Source organism: Micropterus salmoides, unplaced genomic scaffold (genome assembly GCF_014851395.1).
Source record: "Micropterus salmoides isolate LMB-PRFRI ecotype aquatic unplaced genomic scaffold, ASM1485139v1 Ms_hic_scaffold_22, whole genome shotgun sequence".
Taxonomy (NCBI): domain Eukaryota; kingdom Metazoa; phylum Chordata; class Actinopteri; order Centrarchiformes; family Centrarchidae; genus Micropterus; species Micropterus salmoides.
In genome coordinates, this window is record NW_024041373.1 from 19,550,060 (window position 1) to 19,570,245 (window position 20,186).

Here is a 20,186-nt window from a genome sequence, read left to right on the forward strand (position 1 = left end):
TGGATATTTATGCAGATGATAACACTAATTTGCAGTTACTGATAAAATATTAATAGGCATACTAGTGATGCTCTCCAATTAATTGTGATGATGGGGTAGAAAACAAAAAGACAAATACTCTGCCACTTACTTACTCTTTAGCAAATTCCCACATCATCCTTATGTGGCCATAGTCATTGCAAGATAATCCCTTTTCTGGGTACCCCCTCTTTTATCTCCCTCTTTGTGGTACTTTGATAAAACACAAATGTATTTAGGAATATCCAGCATGCAGGCATGGGTTCCTCTAAAAGACGGGTAGACAAGATTACTGATACAGTGTTTAGGATCCCAGATCATATGACCACTTCGTTAGGTTGGGGATCCAGTCTTCTTGGATATAGTTGATGAAGATTTATCAAAGTTAAAGTGTGTCAAGGATGCATTGGGCGGTACTGGAGACATCCTGATGGTGGCGCTATGCCGTCAAGCGTGAGCAAGGTCACACGGTGTACCATTCTGCTCTCTGCGCTCCTCAAACGCTGCAGCTGCCGTCATCTTCCACACTGTCGCACAACCATGGCGGACAGCGCAAGTGAGAGCGACACCGACGGAGCGGGGAGCAGCTCGGCCACCCCTATGTCGTCCTCCGCTTCAAATTCGGGGAAACCGAGCATAGTGATTTCACAGTTTCGTTTGGAGGAGCTGACGAACCGCCTTGCCTCGTTACAACAAGAGAATAAAGTTCTTAAAATTGAGCTTGAGACGTTCAAACTCAAATGCAAAGCCCTGCAGGAGGAGAATCGGGACCTCCGCAAAGCTAGCGTCACCATTGTGAGTAACGTTAGCTAGCTAACTAGCTAGCTAGATGCGGTCCCCACGCTACTTCTTATATTGTATTTGTCAGTAAGTTAGCTATGACTGGTGTTGTTTGTTTAGTGCTAAATTGTAAATGTAAACGGACTTAATGCGTTAAATGTAAATGATATATGTATTGAAAGAAAACCCTGTGGTGTTTTGTTAGGTCTAACGGTACTAACATTAGCCAGTTAACGTTAGGTATGTTGCTAACTTAGCCAGCGGGCTAACGTTTGCTAGGTGGCTGGGCTGTGATAGTCAGCTATTGTGCTTTGTTTTGTTTTGTGTCGCTAATCTTGGCTAACGTTAGCTCAGCGGTTAACTTAACGTCAAGTTAAATGGCGTTAAAAATAGGTGGGCACCTCATGATGCAAGTTACCGAACTAATGTAAGCTATTTGGTCAGCTGATTTGGCACGTTATGTCCAACAAGGATAACGTTACGGTAACTTAACGTTAGTGAAAATCAATAGGTTTAGTCCTGCAGCAGCATTGGCATGGGCCATTGCATCATATGTCTTCGTGCACGGTTAATCAGCCTTAGATTCATACAAATGTGTAGCCGATCTCTTGGATAGATGGGAAGTATGTAGGCCAAACATAGCCAGCTAGCTAAATGACAGGCTCATATGTTGGCAAGTTGGCCACACTGCACCCTGTCCACCCTTTGTAAATGTGTGAAGCTTAACTAGCAGTTTAGTTTTTTCTTGTCCCTCACATTGTTCTCCAACAACTGACAAATTATCCCAGCTTTCAAAACAGAATGCAGCTTAGAGGTCAGTGAAGAATGAGGGTGGAGAATTTGAGACTGCAAGGACAGGCGTATCATCACACTGTAATGCTAACTGTTGTAGCTGCCCCAACACATTTCCTTAGTGCCCCCATGTTTCATTCTTCCCCTCACCGTAAGTCATCCATTACTGCAATGTCTTGAGTCATTAGGGAAAATTCTGCTTCCTCTTTGGCTGGCAGACTTTCACTGCAGCAGATTTTGGTGTGTCTGCATTGTTCCTACATGCGCTATTGGTTTAATCAGGGTAAATGTGAAAATCCAAGAGTTTGATGTGCCAGATCTAAGAGTCTATTCAACTGATGTTTGCCTCTGCCCCTCCTATTTCTTTTTGTCCCGCAGCAAGCAAGAGCAGAGCAGGAGGAAGAGTTTATCAGCAACACCTTGTTCAAGAAGATCCAGGCCCTTCAGAAGGAGAAGGAGACTTTGGCAGTCAACTATGAGAAGGAGGAGGAATTTCTCACCAATGAACTGTCAAGGAAACTAATGCAAGTGAGTGATGGGAACAAGAAAGGACATTTACATTTAGCAATACCCATTTTTAGTTCAGTGGTTGTAGTTGTTTATACCAGGAATAATGGAGAATAATCTAACATCAGTTTGAATGTTCACCCTTTTTGACCTATTATACTGATGACACTAATTGCTGTGGTACATAGATGTTTTCTTAATTCTCAATTATGCAAAATTTTGGCTGCAGTATATTGTCAAGTGCGTTCAGCTTGAGCTCACTGAGTGTATGTCTATGCACACAACCCAATGTATGAGTGCACAGCAGCTTGTGCATTATCATCAAATGTACTGGTACTTGCCTGAAGCCTCAAGATGACTTCACTGCGGCTGCTAGCTACTCTAAATTACTCTCAAATTACTCCTCCCGTCTGTTGGTTATTTGCTTCAGTCTGTTTTCCACATCTTATTTTCCCAACTGCAGAGTGCACACACACTCTCACACTTTCAATGGTTAGCTGTAGGCTGACTAATGGTTTGTTAATGTGTAAAGAAGTGGGAATCTAGGAGGGACACATGTGCCTCAGCAGACCATGCTTAAAGTCATATAGATGGACTTGTTTGGGCTTTTGTTATCATACCTTCGTACTTTACCTGAAACAGGCCTGTGTCTGCCTCTCCCCATAGACTTGTTGCTGACAAATGATCCCATGGTGTGTGTGTGTATACATGTGCATGTGTTATACTCTTTTGATGACAGTGGGAGAATTGAGCAAACGTGGTAATTTATTTTACTGTGTGTGTAAATGCTCCTGTGCTGAAGAATTTTCGTAAAAACAATTTTTTCTGACCTGTGTTTCCTCCATCATTACTTTGATGATGGACTTTTCACTTAAGTTGTCTAAACTTGAGAGCCAAATGATTCAAGTGCCTTAGCGGGGATTTGAATCAATGCCTTCTGATCTTCTAAGTTGCCAGTATGGGTTTTTCTTTTTAGAGAGGAAGCTGATAAAATGTTTAAAACTATTTTGACCTAATAGCTATTAATGCATGAGATAATGAAGGGGAAAAACAAATGTATGTAAACACAGGAGCATATTGCCACTGTGGAGTTGCTCACAAACAGCCTCTGCTTGAAGGACAGTGGGGAAAAACTATCTTTGCAAGGTATCCATAGGCTAAAAGTGAGCAGATATATTTTCACACAGACTTTGGCATAGGCGCAGTGTACAGTGGGGTGGAGTCCTGTTATACAATAGCTGTTAGTTGTATTGCCTGAAGGAGGCACATTATCAAAACAATTCCTAAAATTGTTAGTGTTAATTAAAAGAAAAGTTGCTGCACAGGGTGTGGCAAAACTTGGTGGTCTGTTCTTTCACCCAGTATACTACAGAGCACTCAACTCTGTATGAATGCAGCAAGTAAAAACAAACTGCGTTGTTTGAGGTGTTCTAGTTCTGCTTGTAACATAATGGAAATGGTTACTTTTCCTATTAATGAATTTGCATTCCCTTTCCACATAATGAGTAATCACTTATATAATTCATCACACAACCGTCCCATTTTGAGTCTGTGCTGGAGCCGCACCCTTTCTTTGTATTGGCGAGCTGCCAAAGGTGGTTACTTTGTTTGCCAAATCCTTATTTTACACTATTTATTCCTCTGGGAAGTTTGACCATGAATCAGATAAAGTTGGATTCCTGTTTTGCTATACTCTCAATGTGTCAGCGAAGTTATCTGACCCCTGTGTGTTTGTTCATCGTGGTCATCAAATAGTTTTTGTGTGACTCACCATGAGTGTCTTCTTGTGTTCATGCTCCTCTCCCTTTTCTCTCATTTCACCTCCTCTTCTTTTTCTCTCCATGAACTATCCACCCTTTTCCATCCTAGCTCCAGCATGAGAAGGCAGAGTTGGAGCAGCACTTGGAGCAGGAGCAGGAGTTCCAGGTTAACAAGCTCATGAAAAAGATCAAGAAGATGGAGAATGAAACCATTTCAAAGCAGCTAACCTTGGAACAGGTATGCCTGTCATGGTAAAGCAAGAAGGTTTCAGCATATCCCTGAACTTGTGTGTCTAGTTACGGTAGTAGTGCGAGATGCCAAACTTCCCTCTGAATGTTAGCTGGAAAGAACATTTTGGTCTGTGGCTTGGTCAAACCTGTGTGTGCCGAAACAGTCCGTAATGTTTCCAAGCTCTGATGACGGGGTTTTTCTGTAGATGTGCATGCATGTATTCATTGTTTCTGCTCACTCATTAATGTAGAGTGATACGTGTGTAATGCCACTGTGCATTTTGCAGAGAATTGCAAAAATTAACTTAATTTCCCCACAAAAAATTAGCAGCTGCTGCTGAGCAGCTCATTTTAGCTTTGGTGTCACTTTATATCGGTTGGCAATAAAGACATTTTTATAGACTATCCTACATTGTCATTTTTCTATCACTGTCTCACAAGCCTGCGTAGGGACTGTAGCTCTGTGAAGGAAAAGCTTATCTGGACACAGACCTTGGGTTTGAAGCGCAGTGTATTTGTGTGCAGTCCTATGAATACCTTTTTGACGTCAAGGTTTTTGAATCTTTTAACGTCACACTCCACTCTTCCTTTTATGCTACAGTTGAGGCGGGAGAAGATTGACCTTGAGAACACATTAGAGCAGGAACAAGAAGCCCTGGTGAACAGACTGTGGAAACGGATGGACAAACTGGAGGCTGAGAAAAGGTGTGGAATGATCATATTATGAGTTAACTATTTCAGTATCTAAAGGCAATGGACATTTTTAGAATCTGCTCATTGTGGGCCTGGATTCAAAGCTCACTCCAGGGTGCCACAGCACCCACAAGGGAAGATGCAGTATTTTTATTTAAATATATTTAAAATGGACAGAATGTTTCCAATCTTTTATGATTGGACTAACAATGCCTTTATTAACTATACCCCATATTTCTGGTCCCCTTTCCGTCTGTGATAGACGCATTAAAGGTAAAATAATAATAATCTTTATTTGTAGAGCACTTTTTTTTTTTCAAAAACAAGTTACAAAGTGCTTTAACAAGTGTAAAGACAATAATACCCAAAAAACAATAATACAAAAACAAGACAAGATAAAGAAAAGAAAAGACTAAAATACATGTTTAAGATAAATATAAAATTAGTAAAATAGAATAAAATAAAAAGGGATAAAATAAAGTCAAATAAAATCGGGAAAGGCTCTCCTTTAAAGGTATGTTTTAAGAAGGGACTTAAAAGAGTTCACTGACTCAGCTGACCTGATTTCCTCGGGCAGGCTGTTCCAGAGCCTCGGGGCCCTGACAGCAAACGCTCTGTCCCCTTTAGTTTTCAGTCGAGACTCTGGAATAGACAACAGACCTCTGCAAGAGGATCTCAAGGTACGTGCTGGTGTGTATGGGACTAAAAGGTCAGAAATATAACAAGGCGAGAGGCCATGAAGAGCTTTAAAAGTGATCAATAGAATTTTAAAGTCAATTCTAAAACATACTGGGAGCCAGTGTAATGAAGCTAAAATAGGAGTAATGTGGTCATATTTCTTTGTTCTGGTTAAAAGCCTGGCAGCTGAGTTCTGAACAGTCTGGAGTCGATCAATAGATTTTTGGGTTAAACAGGTGAAAAGGCTGTTACAATAATCCAGGCGTTATGAGATGAAGGCGTGTAAAATAGTCTCGGTGTCCTTAAAAGTTAAAATGCCAGTCACCAAAACCAGGTGGCACAGCTTCACTAATGATAAAATGATGGACTAACTGTAGCTTTCTGGTTTAGATTGCACATTTTCAGGGTAATGTTTTAAATTGTTTATTACAAGGCGAAGGTGAATTGAAGGTTTCCTACTGAAGGCAGTCATTTTAAATCAGCGATTTTCAATCTGAAGATGCAGCAAATGAAGAAAGGCTTCAGAAGGTTTTTGGTTTTTGAGAATCAAGTAAATTGTCTTATATTCGACTAATTGGCTTTTGTCCAGACTTATCTATTTGAGATCCCCTAGTTTTAGGTGTTATTTTAAAAAGCTTATCTCATGCCCATCATTTCTGTTGATTGTAATGGTGTTTTGTTGTTTTTGTTTTCTAAACAAGAATCCTTCAGGAGAAGTTGGACCAACCCGTATCTGCTCCTCCATCCCCAAGAGATGTTTCCATGGAGATAGACTCACCAGAGAACATGATGCGGCATATCCGCTTCCTGAAGAACGAGGTGGAAAGGCTTAAGAAAAGCCTGCGCACCACTGAGCTGCAGCGTAAGTGACCTCTCAACTTGTCACGTGATTCCAATGGAGCGCTCTGAATGGGCAGATGCTCTCAAGTGTTGATTAAGGATGCAATTGGTAAAACTGATCCTCTGATAAACACTGAGGGGCGTATTCACTCTACACCGAGGCATGGGTTATCTTTCATAGACCAGACAGAACAGGACACTTTCTGGCCTTGTCTGACACAGTTTACATCCTCATTACCTCCCGCAGGTTACATTACACCTAAAGATACTTAGAGTATAAAGGCCGTTGATCTCTTGCAACATGAGGATGGACTGTTACCAACATATCAAGCTAGACCTCCAGCAGTGTTTCCCCTAGGATGGAGTTGTAGCAGCGGAGGTGAAGCAAAAAAAATTTTTTGTGTGCATACTGAAAGTCTGAATATAAAACCTCTGCCCCGCACATATTTGGTGGTGATGGGGGTGGTATGGGGGTCCTCGCCCAAGAAAGTTTTTCTTTTACCAATGACAAATATGTAATTTTGCATTATTTGGAACCATCATTTTAACCATATCTGTGAACAAATAGTTGGAAAAGTTAGAGAAGATAATAAATGTCTGGGGAGGGACTAGCCTATTACGATAACATTTTGATTTTGGAAAAGTTATTTAGTTTTAGTTTCTATCCCCTCTCCACAGTGATTGTACCTTCATGGTACAGTACCCAAGCCATTTTGGGCCTCACCTCCTAAGCCTTATAATGGCAGGGAAACCCTGTTATATGACCTCATAATCATTATAGATAGAAGTGTTCATGTTGCCTTTTGTGTCTCAATTTACAGCTTTTGACATTTATCTGTAAAAATGTATATGAAAAACAGGCAACATGAGAACCACCTTCCTTAATTACCAAGTATTTCATTTACACAATAAAATCCAAAAGAAACGTCTCCTCATTAGTTTAAAATAACTAACTTGCTTTACTAATCACAGCTTTTCCACTGTAACCACCATCCTTTCTTTTCCTAACAACCAGTATGAAAACTGAAAAATAGTTAACTAGGCTAACTATTAGGATGTACACGATGTTTACAGCTAGCGCTAATCAGCTGCACTTTTACAGCGGTTGGAGAAACGACAAACAAGACTTTTCTTGGTCTTGAGAAGCTGACACACTGTAATCGACACATACATTTACTGGCAGAATAATTTCCTCCGCTCACATTCACCGTCACTTTCTGCCGCTCGGACAATCAAACACTCACTTCACACCTCCCTATTCCTCACGGGAGTTACACTGCTCTTATAACAGCACTTTTCACATAGATGTTTTTTGAAGAACGCGGAGAGAAAGTTAGTCAAGCGTCTTGTGTTATTGTGGTCGCAGGTGCGAGTGAAAACATTAGTAGCGTATAATTTAATGATTGTGGGAAATTTTAGTAGCATTGATGAATATAGGGGAAACACTGTCCAGTCTATCTGTAGAAAGTATGACCTAGAAATCAGAGGCACAGATAATGTACCATAATTGTGGCACCAAGTACTATACCATACTGTGTACGCACTAGTGATGTGTGGCTCCACTCTGTCATCAATGTGCATGTACGCATAAATCATACATGTGCCACCCACCTGAAAAATTGTTTTTCTCAGATTTAGAGACTCATACGTGCACAAACACTTCACTCCACCTGTAATTCCTGTAGGCTATATTGACTTTTAATTTATGTCAAACAATGCAAACTTTTCAGGTGATTTCTTTATTTTGTGTTGTGTTGATGTATGAGTGTTTAACAATTTATTTTGATGATGAGACAGACTGCTGTCAGTAATTTTAAGCTTCTGAAATAATTTATTTTAGCCCTGATGGAGCTGCCTTACTCCAAACAGTTAACTGTGTGTGAGACCTTTTGGATGTGTAGAAGTTTATTTCAGAAGCATTTTTTGAAATTCTCTTTACATCACAATGACCATCATTAATTTAAATGCTTTGACTCAAACATTCAGTATCCGTGGCTGACGCAGGACTGTAATAAGCCAATCATTGCTGTCTGTCTCCATACCTACCTACCTGGGTGCACTCTGACGCTAATGCACTATACCTGTGTATATATACCTGGTGCATACCAGGAAGGAGTTTTCAAAACCAACAACTGTATGTAATCTTACCATATGCCCCAAGCATAATACGTGAAATGCAGCCAGACTCTGGCTGCTGCCTCTTACAAAATTTTACCTTTTAATTTAAGTTACAAAGAACCAGAAATGTTTTTTTATTTTTTATTATTATTATTATTATTTATATTGTTACTTGTGACATGGCAATGACATTATATCCTAGACATTTATTTGTAGATCACAGGCTTTTGGATGAATGCTTATTTTCATATTGTCATAAAAATGTAGGGCAGGGTAATATTTGATTTGGTCTCTGAAAGCCTGTAAAATGATATGCGCACATGATAACACCAAACTACCCACTCCCAGATTTCAAAACATGAGTGTCTATACTTTGTTTTTGCCACTGGAGGGAGCTGTCCGCCCAACCTTTAATACATGTTCTGAGAAGTCGAGAAGCAAGACAGTATTGCTACTGAAAAAGAATCGACTGTGTATATCGATTGCCATTGACCCACTTTCACTTTGAAACAGAAATTTGAAAAGAATACTCTGGACAGCACAAACAAACTTAGTTGCTCTTGGGGTTCTTTGGAGGGGAGCATGTTACATCTGCACAGTTTTTAGATAAAGCCTTTTTCAATTGGAGCTTTTTACAGGTTCAACAATTTTGAAATGCTGCGTAATAATGCAGTTGTTGTTATACAATGGCCAGAATGTGAGCTTGAGTAGTACAACTTATGTAATTTGTTCTGTGTCCCCCCTCTCAGACACAGAGAAGCGTGCACAGTACATCGAGGAGGAACGACACATGAGGGAGGAAAACATCCGGCTGCAAAGAAAGCTTCAGAGAGAAATGGAGCGCAGGGAGGCCCTGTGCAGACAACTGTCAGAGAGTGAATCCAGTCTGGAGATGGACGATGAAAGGTAGAGGACGATAGGACACATTATCAACAAGGCCACAGTAACTTAATACTGGTGTGTCAGCAAGTCGAGTGAGGTTGATGAGAGGGACTGTAAATTTAGTTAAAGTGGTGTGGCTTGTATTGCAGAGTGGCATTTCGCTCCATTGGCCAATTACACTGCCAACATTGTTGATTGGATGAAGGGAGCATGTGGGAATGAAAGGATGAAGGAACAAAAGGAGAGATGAAAAAGACATGCCTACTCTTTTGTGTCACCTCAGCACACACCAGTAGTTGCCAAGATTAGCTCAGATACCAGCGTTAACGCGGGCAACCATCAAAATTAGCAGGAGCTTAATTTCATTTTCCCCATTTTCTGTGTTATTCTGATGTAATTGAAAAGAAACCAAACTACCAGGAGCATTTAAGCTAGAGACTGCCTTCTTTATTTGAATGAATAACATATTTGAACCTATTTGTGATCCCTTTTACTGCTGGCAGCCATTATCCTAATAGCTGAAGCACCTAAGTGGTACCCAGGCTGGTTCCCAGTCCATTCTGAAATCAAGATATGACTGAGTTTGTGGCTGTGGCTCTAAGGCTTGACATACAGTCACAAAAACACTTTCATCCCCCCTAGTATGAGATCATGTAGGTTCACTATTAGAAATAGAAAGGACAATGGCAGGCAATAATGCCAGTGCAACAGCCAATATAAAAAGGTGATGATTAGATGTTTACATTTATTATGTTATTCATATTTGTGCTCTTGTTGAAGCTCCTTGTAATTTTGGTGCTATACTGTATAAGATAAAAAAATGTCATACTTGCTTAGGTACTATAGTTAAACATTTTCTTTTTTCATAACAATTTCAATAGGATCATTTTGTAGAGATTGCATTTGAAAAGTAATTAACATAAAAATTCTAAAGAGTCATACTAGTGGCTTTGCATGCTTTATTCTATTAAGGCTTAAACCAGCTTCCAAGTTTCTGCATGGGGTCTCCCTCAACAGTGGTAAGAGGCCGTAAAGCATGCAAAAACACCAGCATCATCCTTGAATGAAAAATCCAGAAAAACCTATGCATACACTGAATTCTTCTTTGATCACTCTCAGCTGCCAGCTGAGACTTGAAAACTTTAAGGGTGCAGCAGGTCCATGTTTGCCTCACTTAGCAGTTAGGCTAAATTAAGCACTTTTAGACACCACGTAGCCATAAAGGAGCTTTTCACATTACATGTTAAAGGTTTATCACTAACTATCCTCTTTTATGTTACACATAGCTGCCATGTCTTCAATTCCTTAAAAACTATGTTTTTTGGACTGGAAAAGTACTGAATTTTCATAAACTGGTCATGTTATCCACTCAGGTACTTCAATGAGATGTCTGCACAGGGCTTGAGAGCAAGGACTGTGTCCAGTCCCATCCCCTACACCCCCTCCCCCAGCTCCAGCAGACCCATATCACCTGGTAGGTGCATTTAATGTGGCCATTATTCAGGTGATACAGCAGTCAACAAGATATAATGCATAAATGAAAATGGAACAGAAAATTAAAAAGCACGTTTGATATGAGTTCCTATGACTTGCTGCCGGAAGTCAAGCTTCATATTTATAACCCAGCATAACATTAAAATCCATTATGTCGTTTGTCAAATCTGGAACAAACATTCATTGACATTCATGATTAAGTCTCAAAGGTCAGTGAAACCATAAATAAATCTCCAGTGGAAAAAAAATGTTCCCTCACTCTCTGTCCAATAAAATCCACGTCTTTCTCTCTTTTATAATACACCTGCTAGCCTCTGCACACCTTGCTTCTGTGGAAGTCGGATCATAAAAAGTTGCCGTGCAATTTCAGTTTTCTGGTTCACATTTATGAACAAAAGTGATAGTGAAAGTAATTAAGTGGAGTCAGCAGTTTGTTATCTTAAAGAAATTCTTTGAAAAAGGATTCACAACAAACAAATATACTCCAGTTAATAATAAAAAGTTTGACATTGGCAAAAAAGCAGGTTAATATTGAGTGACTGAGTGACTGAGCGTGTCAGTAAGAGAACTGTACGAAAAATACCTAATGAGGGAAAACTACATAAATGTGTACATTTGTACTATTGAATGGCATTTTGTGGTGAACCAAAACCCCCCATCTCACATATCGCACTAGCATCTAGGCTAAGCCAATAGTCCAATTTATTGCAGAGGAAAATAGAACCATTCAAGGCCAATTCAGTCATGTTTAGTTTGATTCGGCATGATATCAGATTACACCTTAAATGTTTGCACAATGATAAGACAGACCTCAGGGGCCAGCGCACTGCTGGTTTTCCTGTTCTGTTGGCCAGGTACAAATTGCATTCACCTATCATTCTAGGCCTTAAGTAATTCAGAATGTAGTGTTAAGTAGAGAGATGGCAGTACTTTGAGTCTCAACAACCAGAATTGAAAAGTATGACTGAATGAACAAAAGTACATATAGTATGTGCAACTTTCTCTACATGTCTTTCTGTCTCTGTCACAGGTCTTTCATATGGCAGCCACACAGTTGGCTTCACTCCTCCAGCAACACTGTCCAGAGCTGCCATCTCCCACTACAATACCCCCGCCCTGCACGTCCATGGAAGCTCCTCTCACGCTGTAGCGGTAAGTGACCTGGCAAATTGTCTCACAGGTGTTTAGTTTCAAAGTTAGGCGATCCAGTCAAAAATTTAGCTGCTACAATTTAAATGTGAAAATACAAGTTGACAATACTTTTATTATACATTTTTTTAATATTGTAAAATTGCTTTAAAGGTTCAATGTTTAAGTTTTAGTGGCATCTAGTGGTGAGTGAATACATGTAATGATAATGATTTTAATCAGGACCTCAGGCACATTTTGTTGAATTTGCAGCCCTGTCTATAAGATTGATGATCAAGTCCAGTTGTGTTGCAAATACTGTACATGTCAGTATTGGAAATGTTTTATTCCTGCGCTCCAGTATTACTGGATTTGAATTGAAACAATGACTATGATCATCTGTAATCTATCGTAACCCTGTTAATATTGTGGTTCTTTTTATTTATGTAAACAAAAAGTAAAAAGGCATAAATCAATGAGATTGTTGTTTTGGATTTTAATGTCAGGGTGCCACCCTGTTAGTGATTTTTCCACTCCCAGATAACACCAAGGTGAGAATATACTTTCACCAACGGCTAGCTCAAATATTGTCTGCAGTGGGTGTACCAGATGTATTTGGAGAAAATTGCTCTTCAGGGAACATGCTTTAGTGCTTTTAGTCAGAGGGCGGTCAGTTGCTTTTAAGCTAGGTTGACCATGCGATTTAAAACCCGGCTCTTCTATACCTTCTCATTACTCCCAAATTATAAAATGTCTCTGTCTCAGCCACTCATTGTCATTGGATGCCACTTGGATACATGTGGATGCTATTCAGATCACGGTGACTTTAGTGTTGACTGAAACTGTGAGTCACCTCTGACTAATTTCCAAACCTTTTGCATATCCCTACCAGTAGAACTGTGTGGAGTTATTTTCGTTTGCACAAATTACTCTAACTGACTTTTATAATTCATATTCAAATCTATACATGATAAAGCTATATGACTTATTAGGGACTGTCTCACGGTTATGAAGTTGTGGCATTTTGGGGAACAGTTCTAGAGTAACACCAGATTTAGCTGACAACTTCAGTGTGATCAACCGCCTTGTTTTCATTTTACAGTAGCCAGTTTTGAAAGTCTTTGGCCAAACGCCCTGGCAATAGCAGCATCCATAAGGTCCAAGTTCAAAACATAACGGTGTACGTATGTACAGGCAGCTGAAAAAAATTTATTAACTGATTGAGTAATTCTGTTTTATGCTTTAATCCCTTTCAATGCACTTTCGTTCCACTGTTCCATGCTATTGTATACCTCAGTCTCTTGTTTTCTCCCTCTCTGGTATTCTACATCCATTCATTTACTCTTGATGCCAGAGGATGGTACAGGCCACATCAGCCCACCCTGGAGAAAAACCAGGGTGGGCTGACAACCTCAGACCGATTCATTTTTCCCTGAAACCCTTTTTTCTTTTCTCTTTCCATTCCTCTGACTGGAATTGCAGTTGTCAGATTATGACCAATAGCTCAGAGAGGGAAACATGATAGAGACAAGTAACCTCAACCCTTAATCTTTTTCTTTCAGTGGTTTGTAACCCTGGAAGCACAGTTTAACTAGCTGTATAAATGTAAAAATATGAGAATGTCTTCACATGCTGCTGATTTGGACTAAGTTTCTCCAAACACCTAAGTTTGCCACAAACCGTTTAGAATGCAGTTGTATGAAGAAGATGAGTCATGTTTGTTTGCTCTCTCTCTCTCTCTCTCTCTCAAACAGAGGCCCTCCCCAAGAAGAAGCACCAGCCCAGACAAATTCAAACGTCCAACACCCCCACCTTCCCCCAACACGCACTCAGGGGCGCAGCAGGCTCAGCCTCCGCTACCCCCACCAGCTCAGCCCATGGTCCAGTCCATGTCCTCCCCGGCAGCTATGTCGCAGCACGCAGCAGCAGCACAGCAGCCTCCCTCCCAGCCTTAATGCAACACACAGTCTCTGTCTTTGCGCGTGAGCGCGCTCACTGAATGCCACGACGCTACCGCAACAGCAGCTTCCATCATTACCAGCTCTGGAAGTCAAGTTTCTTACTCTTTACCAACTCCACAAAAGAAGCAGCTTCAAATGTTTAAGAGAGGGAAGAAACAAGATGGCGGCTAACCCTTAATGAAGCTAGCCGCCTGCCAAATCCACACGTGGCGTTACTTTACTCTTAAAAGGAATGGATGGACTGAAAATTAATTGCTTTTGGGATTTGTAGGCCAATTATCTGTTCCACCTTCTGTCTTGTACATGTTATGATTTTTTTTTTCTTCGCTTGGGACTTTAGCTGGTTGGAATTGTTGTTGTGACGCTTCTAAGATAGCACAAACAGCACATACAGTATGTTTCATGGTGGTGTTTTCTGATTAGGTTGGATGTTTGGATCAGTGGATGGATGTATGGCTAGTGATAGATTGATGTGGTCGATTATTTTCATGCCTATAATATGACACTCGATTGCAGTAATGTCCACTCACCCTACCCCCTTTGTCGCTGATGAAGTGTCCGTTATTCACCCTGACCCGGAGCTCAACACAGCTTTGATTAGGTCAACAAGAAGTGTCAAGACTGCTAGGAGTTTCTCCATTACAGGGCATTGATCATACAGAGCTTGCGCCAGAGTTATTTTAGTTTCTGAAAGTATTCAAGCCTTTGCTGCTCTTCAGTTAAAAGGAAAAAGGAGAAAAAAAAGCATCAAGGATGGACACTGGTACATAAACCACAGATAAATGTCGCCTTTTGAGGTGTAAAAATGTAGTCTGAGGTATTAACAACTTAGTCATGTACTCAGTCTCTTCTCTGCTCTTCTGTCTCACTCATCTCTCCCTGGTGTATTTCTGAAAGCTTCTATCATCCTTGTGGATATTCCTCATCAGAAAAAGGAAAAAAAAAACATAATGCTCTTTACACTAAATATACATACTGCTAAAACATTCTAAATGAATGGTACTGTTGAACTAAATTTCTATGTATGATTAAAGCTCTTGAGATGACAACTTCTGTTTTTAATTGTCAGTTTTTACGGATAGCATTTGCTTCTCATTTGTTATGTGAGAATGAGTTTAACCTAAGTACGCTTTGTGGACTTCAGAACTGTTGCAAGTAACAATCAGTCTGTTCGTCGTGATCATTTCTTTTATTCTGGCAGGAGACTGCGATGTGATGCACATGCGGAATTTGACAGATTGCACAGGTTCCGATTTTGATCTTTTTTTTTGTATTTAGCTTCACTGGAATGTTTCCTTGTGGAAATCATGAGGTACCACCAAACCCCTACAGTAGTTGATGTAAAATGTTTGTGCCTTAAATAAAAATGCACCGTCAAAGCTCACACCCTGTCTTTGAAGGCAAAAATGTTAATATTGCATAAGGAGGAATCCCTGTTCATTACATTTAGTGATGTGCTGCATGTCCATAGAGGCAACTGAAGAGTTTAACCTTCAGCATAATGGCGAAACTATGCGTTTCTCATGTCTCTGGGTCCTCTACACTGGTAATCCTAAAGCTAAGTAATGTTTGACTGAAATGATAGATTGCCATGAAATTTGACTTTTCCTCTAGGGCCATCAGCAGGACAGTGTTTTCATGTATTCAGTGAAATATCTCAACATTTATAGTTCCTAGATCATGCATCCTAATTTCTTTGGTGATCCCCTGATGTTTTGCCTTACGGTCACCATGAGATTGACATTTGATTCAGAATGAAATGGCTGGACAACTATGAAATTTGGTACAAACTTCCATGATCCCTAGAGCATGAATTATAGAAAGTCTGATCCCTCTGATCTTTCATGTGTAGCTCTACCATCGGGTCAAAAAAAAAGAAATATTTTGGACCGTTACTTATGATGATGACCATATACTTGCTAAACTAATAACATTTCCATCAACCATAGTTGTATGTTTTGTTGTTGCAAATGGTAGCATGCTAATTCTCCCAAATGAGATGGCAAGCACAGTAAATGTTAAACCATCTAAACAGCATGACAGCATGTCAGTCTTGTTGCTCAAAGAACTGCTGTGCCAAGTACAGTCTTAAAAGCTGCTGCAATTGCTGTGTGGAGAGTCAAACAACAAAAGAGTTGTTAAAATTAAGTGGACAGGTGAGCAATGAATGACAAGCTCAAGGAGTTTGGGATAGACAACCGTAGTCCACGGTTAAGTTTTTGTTGACTAAAAGCTTGACAAAAACTATTAACAATCAAATGACTAAAGCTAATTATGATTTTATTCAACAGCTAAACAAAACCACATCAAATAAGATAAAACTCCATGAGCCAGTGCAAATCCCACGGAAAGTAATGTTAGTGTAGAAAAAGACAACGAATACAACAGTTTGGATAGAGACAGGTTACTTGGATTTTGCCATTTGACAAGTAAGAAGCTTTTCAGTTTCTGTTTTAATGCTACAGTATACATACACTGCTTGCTGTATATCATTAAGTTGTCTTTAAATATGTGGTTACCAATATGTTTCATATTTGGATTCCATATTAATAACAAATCACGACAACATTACTAAAAGTATATTTCGCAACACTGAAATACAGAATCTGTTATCCATGGATGTTAATCTATTGTAACACAAATACATCATGTGATAAGCCTCTTACAGACAACAGCTCCTTTGACTCTTGATTCTGTGCCATTGTCTAACCTTCATTTCCTAGTCTACATTGGTTTTAACCAGTTCTAACTGGCTGAAGACCAGAGAAGTGTTTTCCACAGTGTTTTCCACAAATTAATCATTCCAGGATCATTTAACATGGTAAACCTTTGTGGGCACAGTAACCTGTGGTGGGAGGAGAACAGGCCTAGGATGACTGCTTACGCAACACATTAGGCTTCCGTTATTCACACATATGCCTGCTTCAAATTCACCAGAATCAAAATATACACGCCGTCCTAAGAGTGACATGAGTACATCTTTGTCCAAAGACTTGTTGAGCGTTCTGATACAACTAAAGTGTATCCTGTGTTTTGCTATCATGTTGCAGTGTTCTCTCTTGCTGCTGAAGCCAGCAACCTGAACTAATCCAAGCAGGAATCTGGACTGGAGGCTCAGGGTGGCCATGCTGGGTGCTAAAGTGGCCTTTCACCTCTGCAGCTTTATGGAGCTAGATGGCTGAACCAAGAGACATTTATCCAGACTGCAGGGTGGCTCTGTATTTTACCACCTGTCAGGCCTCTTACGGAATAGAACAGCAGGCTGCTGTTTCTCAGGTGTCACAAAAGTGCCAGAGAAAAGGTATCAGGTCAGCTTATGTAAAACTGCTGAGAAATTTGTGAGTGTGTATTTACTAATGGGCTCTGGATAAGTAATGTGAGATCTGCAGCTAGGCCAGAAGTGATAAATATGTCTTGATGGGACTATGCTCATAATAATGTCATCTTGACAATAAATATTGAGATGGCACATTACACATACAGAAAGACCAAACCTTTGTTTGATATTTTGGAAGCCAAATTATGAGGAATATCAAACAGCTGGTACCACTGCACATGTGTTTATGCCACATGGTTTTCTGTCACATAGACCGTTGGCTTTCAAGCTTTTATGTGTGGTTTTACATGTTATTGATTTGTGGCAGAGCCATTAAAAGCTAACAATCGCATAAGAGTGGAGAATAATTGGAGTTGGTGAAGAAATATTACATTTATCGCTATATACAGTGAATATTTGGGGCACCATCATCATTGTAGAGGCTTGATTTCAAAACATCTGCAAGAACAGTTCTGGGTTCTGGCAGCAAGTTATGAGTTAAACCTGCCATGTGCAACGTATCTAATCAAATGTTTTGCTAAACAGTATCAAAAACTTTAGACAGATTAGCAGAGTGCAGCACACTGTTTCTTTTTTTATCAAGTATTAACCCTGACTGCTGTGGCTGGAAGACATTATTAACCTCCAGAAACACGTAGACTTGAGAGTATACTGGTAAATCTAGGATTTTAGACAGCTTAGATATAGGAATTATTTAGGTAAGAACAGATCCAAATAATTTTCTCTAGCAGACTTTCTATGTGCTATCTCAGTCAGAGCACATGAGGGCTGAGATGCTGAATTATCAGCTTTGATATTGTACATAGATTAGTTATCAAATAGATCACATAATGAGATTAGTGTGTCAGGGTGGAGATTTTAGTGAATTCCAGCCTCTGGTGTCATTACCACTGCAACTTGAAAAGGAGGGTAGATAATCAAATTAACTTTTCCATGTCAAGATTACAAAGCCTTGACCTTACGTTTTAAGAGCCACAGCTACTTTTCTAACCCAGTGGAATTTGTGGTCCAGAAACTGGAAATGTGTCAATAAATGTATTGAATAACTTGAGAAATTCAGCAACAATATTGATTCTAGGATCAGTCACTAGTGTTAACAGTGTACCATAGCCACTCTGTAATCCACTCCCCCCCCCCCTCCCTCAGATTCACACTGTCCTCCACAGGCCCAATATCTGGTTGAAACTGGTCAGGCAACATGTCAGTTTAATGCCAGTGTGCAGTACAATTAACTGTGCCTCCCTTGTTCTTTTTTCACTTAATATTTCAGGCAGAAGGGGATTATGGAGCCTGAACCTTTTCTCTAAGAGCCTTTCTGGCAACAGACCCTCAGCTATGAAGTATCAAAGTTCCCAAAGAATATTTGGTGCATTCAGTGTGAAAACCAGTTTCACCTTTGGTCTGCTCTCTTCATCCCTCCTTCATTCTCACTCTGCTCCCCGTCCTTTCATCTTTCATGTCCACTTTTCTTTGAGTTTTTCTTTCCAGTCTCTACTCCTTGATTTAGTTTATTCTGATCTGGTTCAATGGCATTCCTGACTGGAGGTTATGGGAATGGGTGCAATCAGATGGTGATATAATTTTACGATGCAGCTGAAGTGTGACTAAGAGCAACTCTTCTCTCTGCTCACACCACAGTATGAACGCATGAAATAAACTCTTTTCTTGTGTGTTTCTCTGGGTAGAAAGATGTACCAATTTAGAAATGTAATTAGAGAGTTGAGCAATATAGCCTAAATGAATTCAAGCTATTCTGACAGGTTATAGGGGGATAATTCACACCTGTTTCATCGGCTATATCTATTTTATTTTACCACTAGTATTCAGTGTTGGGCAAGCTACTTGGAAAATGCTACTAGCTACTCTGCATTTAATGAAGCTTCACTACACAGAAGTTACCCCCTAGTGAAATGTAGCAAGCTAAGCTTCAGACACGTGGCAAACGTAGCTTAGTTACATCAAAGCTACTTTAAATTTTTTTTACACACACACACACACACACACACACACACACACACACACACACACACACACACACACACACAGAGTAAAGGCCTAGTTTATATTGAACTAACTTAATTCCACAGTAGCAATAGAAGAAAGACTACCTGCTCCAAACGGTGTGTGTGTGAGAGAGAAAGAGCTAAATCAGACACACAGAAACTCTCCTACTTTCTGCCATATCATTGCAGCTAAATGTATTTCCTCATGCAACAAACCGAGAACCATTGTTGTATATATAAAGTAACTTAATTATCACATTATTAATTCATTCTATATTTGTTATTGTTTATATATGTGAATTTGTGCTTTGGCAACATTGCAACCTAAACATTCATGGCAATAGGCCAGAAAGAGAACTTATTTATTTATTTAATGTAAAATCTTAATATATTTGAATTTTTTTAACACACACGCATGCTTACTGTTTTATTTAGTTATTTTATTATCATTTTTAATATATTTTAATTTTTCTAACACACACATTACACACATACGCTTTAATTACTTTATGCTACTTGTTTAATGAAATGTATGGGGTTGATTGTTCTTATGTAGTTTGTATGATGCTTTGGCTATATTGTTGTTATACATTCATGCCAATAAAGCTAATTTGAATTGAATTGAATTGAACTGACAGAGAGAGATCTCACTTCATGGAAATACATATCAAAGTTTCCTCCTCACTAGAGGAAGAGCTGTCCAGGCTGGACCCTGATCCTTCTCACAAGAGGTGTTACAATAACTATCACAATAGAAAGTAAATTAAATCGCGCGTGTCCTTATTCCCCTGCAGCAAAGTCGCAGACATCAGCACAACGATCGGTACGTGATGTCACCGTCACACGGAAGCGCTTCTGCGAGCTGCGTATATACAGGTCCGTGTGTGGCGGTGGCGTCACTTTGTGATTCTTCAGACATGCTTGGGAAAATGTAGCGTGTGTGGAAGCTACCACGCTACTCGGT

General features: G+C 39.7%; 1 protein-coding gene across 1 annotated transcript; it reads left to right on the forward strand.

Moving 5' to 3' along the window:
• The first annotated feature begins 527 nt into the window (after nt 1–527).
• Nucleotides 528–14,931, forward strand: LOC119917228 (coiled-coil domain-containing protein 6-like). The gene is made up of 9 exons (XM_038737439.1): nt 528–813; nt 1,969–2,118; nt 3,967–4,095; nt 4,690–4,793; nt 6,161–6,321; nt 9,167–9,323; nt 10,673–10,773; nt 11,824–11,945; nt 13,676–14,931. Exons 1-9 carry the CDS (start codon nt 559–561, stop codon nt 13,874–13,876), a joined length of 1,380 nt encoding a protein of 459 aa, XP_038593367.1. The 5' UTR covers nt 528–558; the 3' UTR covers nt 13,877–14,931.
• The last annotated feature ends 5,255 nt before the right edge of the window (nt 14,932–20,186 follow it).